This window comes from Dasypus novemcinctus, chromosome 12 (genome assembly GCF_030445035.2).
Source record: "Dasypus novemcinctus isolate mDasNov1 chromosome 12, mDasNov1.1.hap2, whole genome shotgun sequence".
Classification (NCBI taxonomy): domain Eukaryota; kingdom Metazoa; phylum Chordata; class Mammalia; order Cingulata; family Dasypodidae; genus Dasypus; species Dasypus novemcinctus.
Genome location: NC_080684.1, coordinates 100852479 through 100867091, shown reverse-complemented (window position 1 = coordinate 100867091; position 14613 = coordinate 100852479). Strand labels below are relative to the sequence as shown.

Genomic DNA, 14613 nt, shown 5'->3' with positions numbered 1-14613 from the left:
TTGCTGTTAGGAATATTAAATTTTACCAGATTCTGAAATTTTTTAGATTCAGAATTATGTGACCTTGGCTCTTGCTGGCGATATGACTGGTTTTCTCTTAGGTTGTTTTGGGGGATAAACTGCAAGACTAGGAATTGAAGCCTAGATTTTAATCACTTTCCTCTATTCAGTAGTTTGGCAGTCCCATCCAGGAGGCTCACTTGGTTAAGACATTTGTATTCTCTTCTGCTTACCAGAGGAAAGGTCCTAAAATTCCAAGTAAAGGGACATCTGCCACAGGAAGAAATAGCTGGCATCAAGGGTGAACATTATACTGAGTGGATACAATGTTTTGTTCTATTTCTATTAGAGAGGAAGAGTGTGAAAAGAAAGTAAAAAGGAGTTTAAGAACAATTTAACTTGTGCTGGAGTGATTATGACTATGTAGAAAATTCCAATTTAAGCTCTGGAAAATGTCAGACTATTTCAAAAGGTAGCCGTGTAGTATTTTAATGTTTCTTAGAGATAATTCTAGGTTTTTTTTCTGGTTCCATTTATATTTGTCCTGCAACATCCTGCATTTAATTCTGAGGTGGAGCATCTTTATGCATATTTGTGGGGCTTAATTCTAAACTTTGAGATATTAACAAAAGCTTTTGCCATCTCTGTATTTTGTTCTATTTTAAACCAGGATAAGACTAGTTACTAAGGCCTTTGCTTGAGATGGTATCATTTCCTTCCTTTGCCTTCATATCAGGCTTCTTAAAGCAGTCCAGGATTATAACAGATTGGGTTCACTGTGGAGATGTCTAGGTCAGGAATATTTGTAGGCCCAGTCTTACTAGTAGGATTTCTTGAATTGAAATCATTTCTGGGAAGCAGCTGTGGCTCAATTAGTTGGGCTCCTGTCTACCATATGGGAGGCCCTAGGTTCGCGTCCCAGGGCCTCCTTGTGAAGGCAAGCTAGCCCGTGCACTGTGGAGAGCTGGCACAGCAAGATGATGTGACAAAGGGAGACAAGCAGATACAGAAAAACTGCGCAGCAAGTGGACACAGAGGAGAGACGGTAAAGAAAGGAACAAACCGCAAGGGGGGAATTAAATAAATAAATCTTTTTAAAAAATCGTTTCGGAGTTCTCATCTCCAAACTAAATTAGTCACAGCTTAGAGGTTGAAGACCATTCCATTTTGCTTATTTGCCAGAATTGATGCCATTGTTCATAGCTTAAATTTTCATTTGATGTGAGAATTTATTAGTTAATGACCTTTAAATTGGACAAAGAGGAACATGAGGACAAATTTTTTGATCCAGCAGTCAGTGGGAATCTAAGGAGACTATTTGCTTTTCAACAAACGTATTTTGGAATGTTTTAATTTTTCTGTTTCTGGATGGAAAAGCTTTGACTTTCACTATCTTCTCCCATTTAACAGCCTTCTCTACTTTGTGATTTTAAATGATAATATATTTTAGATCAAAGAACTATATTTGTATTCTACTCCCCAGCACAATGCCGAGCCATGACTTTTCAGTAAATACTTGAAGTGGTGGGAACAGCGTGCATTTCTACCCTCAGAGAATTTAGACTATATCGCACCCAGGTTTTTTTTTTGGTATGTGTGCATAAATAAGTGATAGTACAAAGCAGCTTGAGCATATTAAGAGAATTTTGAAGTCCAGCGTGATCCCATTTTAGGAATGTGTGTCTGCACCAGCCCTGCTTGATTATGTAGCATAAAAGTCTGTATTGGGAAGTGGACTTGGCCCCATGGATAGGGTGTCTGCCTACCACATGGGAGGTCAGCGATTCAAACCCGGGCCTCTTTCACCCGTGTGGAGCTGGCCCATGTGCAGTGCTGATGCACACAAGGAGTGCCGTGCCATGCAGGGGTGTCCCCTGCATAGGAGAGCCCCATGTGCAAGGAGAGTCGCCCAGCGTGAAAGGAAGTTCGGCCTGCCCAAAAATGGTGTTGCACACATGGAGAGCTAACACAACAAGAAACACAGATTCCCAGTGCCACTAATAAGGATAGAAGCGGTCACAGAAGAACACACAGTGAATGGACACAGAGAGCAGACAACTGGGGGGGAGGGGGAAGGGGACAGAAATTTTTAAAAAAATCTTTTTAAAAAAGTCTGTATTGGCAAAGTCCACATTGTAGAGTTTTTTTGTTTTTTAAAGATGTATTTTTATTTATTTATATTTCTCTCGCCTCTCCTACCACCATCTGCTGTCTGTGTCCATTTGCTGTGTGTTCTTCTGTGTCTGCCTGCATTCTTGTCAGCAATGGCACTGGGAATCTTTCTCTTTTCTTGCTGCATCAGCTCTCCGTGTGTGCGGCACCACTCCTGAGCAGGCTGCACTTTTTTTGCACGGGGCAGCTTTTCTTGATGGGTGCACTCCTTGTGCATGGGGCTCCCTTAACGGGAACACCCCTGCGTGGCACGGCACTCCTTGCACACATCAGTACTACGTGCGGGCCAGCTCACCACAGGGGCCAGGGGGCCTTGGGTTTGAACCCTGGACCTCCTATGAGGTAGGCGGAAGCTCTGTCAGTTGAGCCAAATCTGCTTCCCCCGTGTTGTAGTTTTTGGCAGGAGACTTTCTCTCAGTCTTGGAAGCATTAATTGAAATTTTTGTCTATAAATTGGTGTTACCTACCAGCATTTACTAGAATTGGAATGTGGAGAACTAAATGTACTTTATGAATAAATCTTCTTGTGTTTTTCCCTCAAGTTTTGAAAATGTTTTATTTCTTGAAATAATTTCTAACTTACAGAAAAATTGCAAGTATAAAACACTGAACTTTTCCTGAACTATTTGAGAGTAAGCTGCCAACATTGTGCCCTTGACATCATTGAATACTTCAATGTAGATTTCCGTGAACAAGGACAGTTTCCACAATGCAACCATTAATCTCATTAAACTAATATTGATGGATTAATACTATCTAGTCATCTAATTACATGTTGTGTTTAGTAGTTGTGTATCTTGGTCTCCTACATTCTGAAACAGTTCTTCAGTTTTTTCCTCTGACTTTTCATGATTTTCGCAGGACAGAATATCCCATAAGGCAGTTTTGTCTAATCTTTCCTTAGGATTAGATTTAGCTTAATACATTTTTGGCAGGAATATCACTCCCAATGTTATGACTGAGTTCAGATGTTGCCTTAAGTATGCTCCTGGATGCTGTTTTTGAAACTTAGAAAAAAATACAGCTTAAGGGTAATTGGATGTAGCTTAAGTGGTTGACCTGCTTCCCAGGTTGGATCGCCAGTACCATCTAAAAACAAACCAGAAAAAGCCGACTCTCATTAGGGAGTAGATAGAGCTCAGTGGTTGGGTGCTTGCCTCCCACGTATGAGGTTCTGGGTTCAATCCCCAATACCTCCTTAAAAAAAAGAGCTTAAGAAACCCTGTGTCTTCATTAAAATTTAACTGCAAAGAACTAGTATTTGATTACAATGCGTCTTGAAAAGTTTTTTTTTTTTTGTAGAATAGAATTTTAAACAATTTTGGGGTACTTGTATGCTGTTTCCTGTCATTACAATTTTACTTTGCAGAATTATTGCAAATTACAATGATGTTTTGGATCATGTGATAATCTGTGAGGGAGGGGGGGTTGGGGCATATGGGAACCATTTTCTTTAGGTTATCAAGGAAACTTAAGTTTCCTAAGAAAAAGTAAACCATTTTCCTTAGGTTACTAATGTACTAGGTAGCTGAACTTTTTTTTGTAATTGTTACATTAAACAACAGAGTGGGGAAAGTGCGCATTGATATTAATTATATGGTACTTATAAAAATGATGCTTGTTAAGAAATTTGCTTCACAAATAGAGATATTTATAACACATTAAACTGACAAGGGCTCATATGCAGAATATACAAAGAACACCAGAAATAAATGTTAGGCAACCCAATAGAAAATAGGATGAGAGTTGAACTTCACAAAAAAGGCTCTTCAAATGGCCAGTAAATATATGAAAAGGGGCTCAACTCTAGTGACAAACACTAAACATCTATCAGAATGGCTAAAAATTAAGATGGACAATAGCTAAGCATTGGCTAAGGAATGGAACAGCTGGAACTCTGTTATACTGCTGTTAGAATGTAAATTGGTAAAAGAACTTTGGGAAACTGATACCCATTTAAATTGACTATATCATACCCTATGTCCAGAAATTCTACCCAACTAAAATGAGTGTATATGTGGATATGATAACTCTGGTCATAAAGAATTGACACTTAAAGGGGCTTTCTGTTTTACAAGTTAATTTATCCTCGTTTGGCATAAAAATTGTGACCTTTTTTTTTTAAGGCAAATTTTAGTATTGTGGCATGCCCTTAAATCATTTATACATTTTAGTCACTGGATTGTTGTATGGAGCCCATATACTTAAAATTCTGCGCCAAATGGATCATATAACATTAATTCTTCCTTATCTTTTTTCCTTGTTATTTTATTTGCTTTTAATTCATGGTGTAGCCCTAGGATATTTAGGAAAGGATTTGCAACAAGCCCAGCAAAAGGTACTGATAGGAGGGGGAAAACCTATAGTCATCAGGGGCATGTGAATATAAATAAGAAAAACCCTTGTAGGTCCCAATCAGAGGAAAAACAAACATTTTTAACTTTTATAAACTACTTATTTGGAAAGTGTCAAATTTCAAGATTTAGATTTGAATATACCACTGAATTCTAAATTAAAAACGTGTACAATAACTTTGTTATACGCTGGCTTCTCTGCCTCTTTTCCTCCAGGAGAGGATCCGGAGAAGGTATATAATTATGTTTATTAGGCTCATTGAGGTAGGGAATGGGTTAGATTTTCACTAATGAGTATATTAAAAATAAATAAATTTGCAGACAGAACAAAACATAATCACCATAGCAAAGCATTCGAATTAATTGAATTTACTCTTAACTAAACTTGTAGTCATCTGACTGTTATAACCTTTTTTTTTAAAGGCATATATATGTTGCTAACTTAGTGAATTTTAGTTTTCTAAACAATTACCTTTTTTCTCATCTTCCTCAAGCATGGGTGGTAAAATACCACCTGCTACTCAAAAAGCTAAAGCAGAAGAAAATATCAAGGTAAGTTATAAATTTCATTTGTATTTTTAGTGATAAAGTCTTATAAGGTCTCTAAGGAGTTATTTTTTAACTGCTTTTGTCAAATTACCACCCTTTATTTCCCTAAGATCAATTGAAATAAGTGTCTTTGTAAAATTTCTGTTTAGATACCAAATCTCTGGAATCTGATTTAAAACTGAAAATTTTGGATTGGGTGTTACATTATATTTTAGATTAAATGTTTTATTTATGTTATATGCATGGCCTGTACTTGGTAAGTTCTGTGATGATACGCATCTTCTTTATTGTATCTTTAACACTTAGCACAGTGCCTTATGCATTGTAGGTACTTTATTAATATTTGCTAAGTAAATGAACAAGTAACCCAGATCAGTAATCTCAATTTTTTCTGCCCTACTGCCTGAGAGAGATTTCTGAGTATGATTGATGGTGTTTAGTGTGTTTGCCAAAAGGATGTGATGGGGAAGGCTATTAATAGCTGAAGTTTAAAATTGAAGGGAAAATGTACTCTCAAGAGTGTTCTCTTCAAAATTCCCCCATTTCTCCCTGCATGTCTAAAAGGTTCCCCCCCATCCGAGTTCTCTCATTAGTCTTAAATTGATAAGATAATTTGCTGCTTAATTATTTAGAGTACTAAACACGGATTATCTATTTGGATATGAAAGTACAAGTTGTATCTATAAACAACTGAAATAGAAAAATAAAGCAAAAGCCCGTCAAGTAATTATCCTTTTAGGTGAGTCATTTATTAGAGTTTTGTAGTTAATGGAGCCGTGGATAAGATCTTTTATCATGTAATAAACCTTTATAAAACAAAATTATATTTAACCTATATATCTGCTAAAAAATTTTTTAATAAAAATCTGATTTAGAATTCAGAACTCTGATGCTTAGTTATGCTAAAGCATCTAGCTCTTGCATATACATGGTAGGGACTCAGCAAATATTTAACAAGGTATAATTGATTCCAATTTTTAAGAAAGAAAGGGAAAGCAGCCTAAATAACTAGTTAAAGTACTTACACGGTAATGTAGTTGAATGACTAGATTTAGGTGGGCCTATAATGGTATATTCTCCAAGATGCACAGTATTGTTAGAACAAAAGATGCAAACTGCAGAGTTGTTTCATAGAGAGAGAGAATATCTAGAATGGGACACAGGAAACCACACTGGTTACTTATAGGATGGGAAGGAAATTTGCTTTTCATCATATATGTACTTTTTTCATTGTTTATGTATTAAAGTTCCATGGTCCTGTATTTGTAATTCCAAAACTCAAAAATCCTTGAAAATGTAAAGATTTTTAGTAAACTTGCTTGGCAGCAAATCATAATCTGAACTGACCTGAGACTATTTATAGTCTTTATTTTTCCCACTTATGAATGTTCAAACTTGTTTTACAGAAATATTAATGTGCTTGATTATGGAGATTTACAGACTATGGAGCCTGTTGAGGGTGTTACGTGATATCTGGTCTAAAACTAAGCATTGTATTAGCCTTGTAAAATGCAAAAAATTTTAAAATCTTAAAACACATAGTACAAAAGTTTTGAGTAAGGGACTGGACCTATACTTAACTGTTATCATTGTTTGTTTTCCCTTTGCTAGGAAGAGAAAACAGATAGTAAGAAGTCAGAGGAAAACATAAAGACAGACGAACCATCAAGTGAGGAAAGTGATCTGGGTGAGGAGATGGTAGTTTGTATTTGATACCTCATGATAAAGGCCTATGTTAATTTTCATTAAATTGATTAAATCTGTGCTGTCTAATAGAAATACAATGTGAGACATCTGAAATTTAGTATTTTTTAGTAGCCATGTTTTAAAAAATAAAAAGCAAGTGAAACTAATTTGAATAATGTTTTAAGCCAATATATCTAAAATATCATTTCAACATGTAATCAATATTAAAAATGGCTAATGAGATATTTTCCTTTTTTCATACTAATTCTTCAAAATCCAGTGTGTGTACTTTACACATAAAACACATCTCAATTTGGATGCTAACTTTTCCTTGGCAATTCTTGACCTTTATTTACATTTCATGGTGTTTGTAGGCAAAAAGTACGATCACGTTACCCAATTTGTTCTAAAAATGTTTAAAAGTTTCATAATAACTGAATTAAGTATCAAAAAAAACTATTTTCCTATACTATTTATATCCACCTTGATAAAAACTGGTTCATCTTGTTAGAAGAATTAATTTGACTTTGAATCCAAAGAATATCAGTTTCAAAACCTTTTTTGTCCAATTTATTTAACTCTTCTGTCAACTCAGTATTATTACATCAAATTTAAAGGGGTAATGTATAAATTGCAATCTAAATTTTGTTTAATCAATATTATTTCTTCAAAATTTTTTGTAATTTTTTTCGGTTAATTTACAGAATGCTGCCAATCTATTAAAATCTGCATATTTGTTGTTAGAAAAATGTGTAAATCAGGGGTTCTTAAGCAGGCTGTGGAAAGATTTCAGGTGGCCAAAGAGCTTGAATTGAAAATTCAAAAAACCATTATTCTTCTGGGGACATGTTGGTGCAGATGTGATATATTTATTAAATAATGCACAGTATAGTGTGAACTTAATAAAGGGTCTGCAGTTTACTCCTGACTGGCAAAGGACGGGTCCACGGAACAAAAGAGGTTATCTTTGGTGTAAAATTATTATTTCAATTTGTATTATGAAAAGTTTTGATTTTAACAGAAATTCTTGAATTGGTTCAGATAGGTTATAAATAAGCTTTTCCTTTCTTGGAGTTTCAAATTTAGCTTGGTGTCTGTCATATTTTGGGTGATATTGGTGAGAAAATGTAAATCATGCTGCCATTTTTAAATCTTTGTTGACTATTTGACACATTTTTTTTCCTCTAAGAAAATCTTGAAATAGAGTTAGCAGTACAGTAACTTTTTTTACAACTCTTCCATAATTCAACCAATGAGCATTATTAGCAAAGAACCACAAAATTATTAAAAGGATTGCCTTCAGTTTCTTGCAGCAGTTCCATGAATTGGCATTTGCTTATAGCATTTGCATGCTGAATGATTTTCAACATTTGTATCCATGACACTTCTCATGGTTTGCTTAAGAAAACTGATCACACTTTTTTAGTATATATTATACAGTGAAATAAAACTAAGAGAAATGTGGGAGTGGATGTGGCTCAAGTGGTTGAGTACCTTCTTCCCACATGAGTGGTCCCAGGTTCAGTCCCTGGTGCCTCCTAAAAACAAAACAAAACTAAAAAAAAAGCAAGCAAATGAAAAAATCAACTCAGGGGTGTCGATGTGGCTCAGTGGTTGAGTGCCAGCTTCCTGCTTGCAAGGTCAGTATTCAATCCCTGGCTCTAGTCCCTGAAAAAAAAACTAAGGGAAATGACATTGTTCTTATTTTAAAATTCTAATGCAAACTTTTGACTTAACATAGCTAGAGTATCTTTGGTGATAGAAACTACTTTTTTTTCATATCTAACTGAATTTCTTTGACAGGCATAATAATTCAAAAATATCTATGCCACGGGTTTGATTATTTTTTTAAGGCTGTAAAATGACAAAACTTCTTCATAAATTTGGAAGCCTTTTGAGGCTAAGTGGTAGTACCCCAAGTATTAACTGGCAATTTCATATGTTGTACAACTTACAAGAAAGCTAAAGTACTTGTAGTTTTTCAAATATTGAATCAATTGATCATTGATATTGTGAGAAAGGGCTTGTACTCCGTGGGCAATTGTTGGAGGTATAATTGAAAAGCTTTCACTTTGTAAAATATCTTTTTCTCATAATTTCTTCATCTAAAAATGGTTTTCTTTTTTGTTCACATTTCACGTTTTTCATGGTTGAACAAAATAACAGTGTCACTTCCTGTTAAAAATTGTTTAAATATTTTTTGTTGAGCATTTAATTTTGATTTTACGTGGTTAATTTTAATTTCATTATTTCTTTTTTGACTGTTGAGGAAAAGCTTCTTATCAGATTCACTATATATTTGCTTAAAATGTCCCTTAATATTTTTCACTCTGTGTAAAATTTTTTGTTATATAGCAAATAGGTTTTTTTATTTTGCTCTGTCACCACAAATTACAGTTGCCATTCATCATGAAATTTGCAACATACTGTTTCCAGTCTCTACTGTTTTGCTAGTAGAAACTCATGTTTGCATTAGTAGAATGTCTTTATTTTAGATATAAAAACTTGTCCATACTAATTTTTTATTTTTTTATTTTTATTTTTTACTTTTTTTTTTTTTCCTTTCTTATTTCTCCCCACCCCGTTGTCTGCCCTCTGCGTCCATTCACTGAGTGTTCCTCTGTGTCTGCCACATTCTCATTAGGCAGTTCTGGGAACCCATCCCGGGACCTTCCAGAGTGGGAGAGAGGCGACCACCCTCCTGCTCCATACTAATTTTTTAAACCAGAAAAATAATTTATTAAAATGCTGTTACAATTTACATCAAAGTATCACTGTAATTTGTGCTATCTGAATAACATGTTTTTTAAAAACTATATTACAGTGTTAAATTGGTATGTAGAAAAAATTATATTGAATCAATTCATTGACACTACCTAGATCAGTGATGTCTTGTGTAATACTATACTTGTGCCAACATTGGTACTACAATATGCTGATAAATCTGTCACAAGATATGACAGTGAAATGTAGTTACCAAAACATTAAAATTGTTTTTAAACAATTAAAATTGTGTTTAATTGGGAATTATTTTATAAGGTACCAGTATTTAAATTCAAATTAATTGCAATTAAATAAAATTAAGTGTTCACTTAATTGGTTGCATCAGCCAGAGTACAAGTTTTTAAATAGCCTTATGTGGTTAGTGGCTAGTGTATGGGACATTTTAGATCTTACTGTTATTTTCTTGACTTGGGCAGAAATTGACAATGAAGGTGTTATTGAACCAGACACTGATACACCTCAAGAAATGGGAGATGAAGCTGTAGAGGTAAGTTCAGTGGCTTATTTTCTGCCTTTTGTAAGGAATGTGAAGGTCCTACCTATTGCAGTGATTTCATAACATAACTCTTCTGTGGAAAGCACATACAGGCATACCTCAGAGATTTTGTGGGTTCAGTTGCACACCACTGCAATAAAGCAAGTCACATGAAGTTTTTGCTTTCCTAGTGCATGTAAAAGTTAGGTTTACTGTATTCTATAGCCTATTAAGTGTATAGCATTGTATCTGAAAAAAAAGTACATACCTTTATTAAAATGTGACAAATAGACACAAAGTAAGCACATGCTGTTGGAAAATGATGCTGATAGACTTGCTAGACACAGAAGTGCCAGAAACCTTCAATAAAAAAAAAAGGCAGTATCTGCAAAGTTCAATAAAAAGTGGTCAAGGCATTTAGGAGAAAAACATGTTTTTATTTGTGAAAATTCCCATGTTTTTAATAATCTCTGAAATTCTTATTTTATTTTACCTGCTGTTTCAATTTGTATCTGATTTCACTGCTCTTTGGACTAGAGTTCTCCTAAAGTATAAGTGAAATTATACCTATAAGTGAAATTGCTTGTTCATAGGATATCTAATACCAAATTGTTTCCAAAATGGTTTTGTCACAGTGGGATCAATATTGCTTTCAAGGGGCAAAAATTGGTTCTTGGGAGTGAGGTTGAAAAACTCAGATATCACAATGGTTAATGGTCCTCCAAAAGACAATAACAAATTTGGTTGGGGGATGGAAGGTAGTGGGGATTAAGGAGGAAATGGCTAAAAAGTCTCCTTGGGATGGTTGATAATGGGAAAAAAAGGTTGAAAAACCCTGTAGTATAGCAACAGCAGTTAAAATGTGATGGGTCCATACCTTCAACAATACTCAATACTGTCATATATCATTTCTGTCAAACTTATTGTGTGAAATTGTATGGCCTTGTAGTTTTAAATTTGCATTTACCTGAAACCTGTTAATGTTGAGCACATTTTCATGTTCCATTTGTCACTCAAAGATATTGTGAAGTCCTGTTAGATCTTTTGCCCATATTTCTACTAGGTTGTCTTTTTCTTACAAATTCATAGTTCATTATATTCTGGATACTAACAAATTGTTGTCTTTGTGTGCTACACATTTTCTAGTAGTTTGTGGCTTGTCTTTTCACTTTATGTTGTCTCAGTAAACATTTTCATGCAAATTGATCTTTGTCCTAGTTCATGCTTTACTCCCTCAAGGTTATAATTGTTGTAATTTTTTTTCCTTCTGAAAACTTTTAGGTTTGCCTTTCACCTTTTATCTAACCACCATCACTAATATTAGAGAATTTCTTTCCCCACCAGTTTGGAATGCCAAAACATCATACCATTTCCATTTAGGTATGGGTCGGTTTTGGTGCTCTCCTTTGTTATATCTAGTTTTTTCCCCCTGCATTAATGCCACATTGTCTTACATAGCTTCATACTGGTGTAGTTGTCTGGAAAGTCTGGGCCCCACATATCTTGGGAATATCTTGAGTGGTTTTGATCCTTTGTTTTTCCATATAAATTTTAGAATTAGAATGTTGCATATCCTCCCTTCCCACAAAAATACACAGGTCCCCCTCCCCCTCCATTAGAATTGCATTGAATCTGAATCACTTAAGGGAAAAGATACATCTGCTCACTTTTGAGATTTAACCATGAATGTGGAATTTAATTTTTAGTTCTTTTTTTAAATGTATTTCAATAACATACTAACATTTTCTCCATAAAGGTCTTATACATTTAAGTTAAGAACAAATATACTTTTTGCTGCTGTTTATAAAGGAATGTTCTGTTTGTTAGGGGTATTTATTGATATGTTCTTTTTATATTCATTTTTTACTTCAGTATGTCAGGTTTGTGATACTTTTTTTCTACTTGGGATTCATTGGGCATCTTAAGTGAACTTTTTTTAGCTCTGGAACACTCAACCACTTTCTCTTTGAAATACTGCTTTCTTACCATTCTCTCTCCTCTATCACTCTGGCGCTCTGGTTAGATATATATCTATATTAGACTTCTTCTCTAGTAAGTTCCATCTCTATCCTGTGCTGAATTATGAATACTTTCTGTGTTTAATCTGTTGTTCCATTGATGTTTGAAATTGAATTTTATGTTTTTTATTTTTAAAAGCTTACTTTGGTTCTTTTTGAAGTCTACTTGGTTATTTGTAAAGATCTTACTCCTTTTCAGAGCTTGCTTTTATTCCTTTAAACGCATTAAATTCTTTATTGGACTCTTGCGGCTCTACTCTTCTGTTATTTTTCCTGGCTCTTGCTCATTGGGATACTTTGTTTACTTGTGGGTGTTATGTGTGTGTGCGAGAGATTTTGAGAAAGAATTCTTTGGAATTTAGCCTGTGGGAAATTTTTGAGGCCTGGGTAAGAAAACGTGTCCCTAGAGAGGGATGTATTTGTTTCTATCAAGGCTCTTGAGTTGGCAGTCCCAATTCCAGGACCACTTTAAATCTTTAAATTCTCCTCTTCTCTCTTCTTTCCTCCACCCATTATAGAGGTAATGTGAATTCCACATCAAAGCCTGGCTTATGGTTATGAGTTTTCAATGGAGATATTTTTATCTTCCATAGTTGGCTGATCCTTTCTTTGGGACAGGTTTATTTTTGGTTTACCATTATGCTTGTAGGTATAGGTGTTTGGAGTTCTATACTTGGGGGTTGGAGGCTGAATCTAGATTTAGTCATCAGTAACCTGCACCACCTTCAAAACAGGATTGTAAGGTCACTGGGGCTTGGCAACTGGCACAAGAGTGAAAGCAGATGGAATACTTGACTATCTTACTAGAATTCAGCTTTACTATTATTTACTATTATTTACAATTTACTTTGCTAGGTCAAAGACGTATATTTAAAGATTTTTAGACTTGTTGAGTGTATGTTGCCATAAATATTCTTCCCCTTTTTAAAATTACCTTTGCATTGTAAAGTTTTAAAAAGTTTATCCAAACTCTTAGGAATATTTGTTGGAATTGCTATGAATTTATTGCTTAACTTGGGGATAAAGTAGTCAAAATAATATCTTTTCCATGAACATGGTATATATCTCAAGATTTCTTTTACGTTGTCTTTGTGTCCTTTAAAAGCATTTTACTCCCTATGAATTTTGGTTTAGTTTCTGTTGTGAATGGTATTTTATTCTATTTTATATTATAATTAATTTTTGCTGGTGTGGAGCAATTCTGGGTTTTTTGTTTTGTTTTTATTTTATTTTTTTTAGGTACCGGGGCTGGAGATTGAACCTGAGACCTTGTATATGGGAAGCCAACGCTCATCCATTGGGCCATATTGGCTTTCCTGAGTGGGTTTTTTCATTTGTTTTGCTTATTGTTTGTTTTCTTTTTCATTTTCTTTTATTTTTTTAAGGCGCTGGGAAGCAAACCCAGGACCCTCCCATATGGGAAACGGGTGCTCAATTGAGCCACATCCTTTTCCAAATAGTTTTCTTAATAAATTAGCCAGTGTCTCCAGTAATATTTTGAGTAGTAGTGGTGATCGAGTAAATTTTTCTTACCTAATGTTAAAATGCTTCTAAACGTTGCACTTTAGATAGGATAGTTGCTGTAATGTTTTGTTCCTACTAATTGTTGTACTGTCTTCTATAGCGTTTGTCTAGTATAGGTGCTTAGTAGATGTTTACTGGAATGCAGGAATGAGACCTTTCTCTTCTCTTCTGAGGATTCAAGCCTCAAAAGGACTGGCTTTTATCTATTTGTAAGGAGATTGAATTTTAGTATTTATGGATACCTTGGAAGGAGGTGGTAAGACTAAGGTAGAACATCCTGCCTTGATTGGGATGGAGAGAAAACAAAAGGTCGTGTCTAAAGCCGAGTGTAGGGGAATAAAATTTGTTTGGCATGAAAAAGATTAAAGTGTTCTGTTTAGTATTTTTTATTAATCAGTTACGATTAGCCTCTTACTACCTGGAGACTAGAGAAGAATGAATGAAAATGAGGGTTGGGAATACCCATCCCCCCAAAAATCCAAATTGCTTCCTTCTTTTTCTCTTTACCTTCTCTGCTATCTCTAAGTTGACCTTCAATTTCCTCTTAGATAACTGAGGAGATGATGGATCAGGCAAATGATAAGAAAGTGGCTGCCATTGATGCCCTAAATGATGGTGAGTGATTTTTTTCCCCCCTTTTTGCTTCATTTTTGTGGTGGTCTAAATATTCTTTTCTCTGCTGCAGTAACTGTTAAATAGCTGGAAATTAGAAGGAAACTCAAGTTTTTTGTGTCATACTGAAGAGTATTTTCTTCACCTGATAAAGTGGCTGAAATTTAGGCATCGACTATAACTACCTTGCCTTAGGGCATGGACAGATTCTGATCTATCTGACATAGAGCCTCTGATTTCCTGACTTTATAACATGATATTTTTCCACTGAGAGAAGACTAAAAAGTTAATAGGCTTTTTAAAAAAATAGTATTAAAACAATAACCTCAATTTTTAGAATAACACCCTTGACAGATGATATTCCTAGGCATAACACTCTTGTTCTAATCCATGTGTGCTAGATCGTCTTCAAAAAATCCTGTCAAACAGGGAAAGTGCA

At 34.7% G+C, this 14613-nt stretch overlaps 1 protein-coding gene across 1 annotated transcript in view; it reads left to right on the top strand.

Annotated features, from left to right (window-relative positions):
- The window catches only part of ST13 (ST13 Hsp70 interacting protein), a 31984-nt gene that overhangs the window by 1592 nt on the left and 15779 nt on the right, over positions 1–14613 (top strand). The window contains exons 2-5 of the mRNA XM_004484166.5: positions 5021–5078; positions 6687–6762; positions 9962–10032; positions 14111–14177. Coding sequence (XP_004484223.1) covers positions 5021–5078; positions 6687–6762; positions 9962–10032; positions 14111–14177 — 272 coding nt within the window. The remainder of the gene's footprint in view (positions 1–5020; positions 5079–6686; positions 6763–9961; positions 10033–14110; positions 14178–14613) is intronic.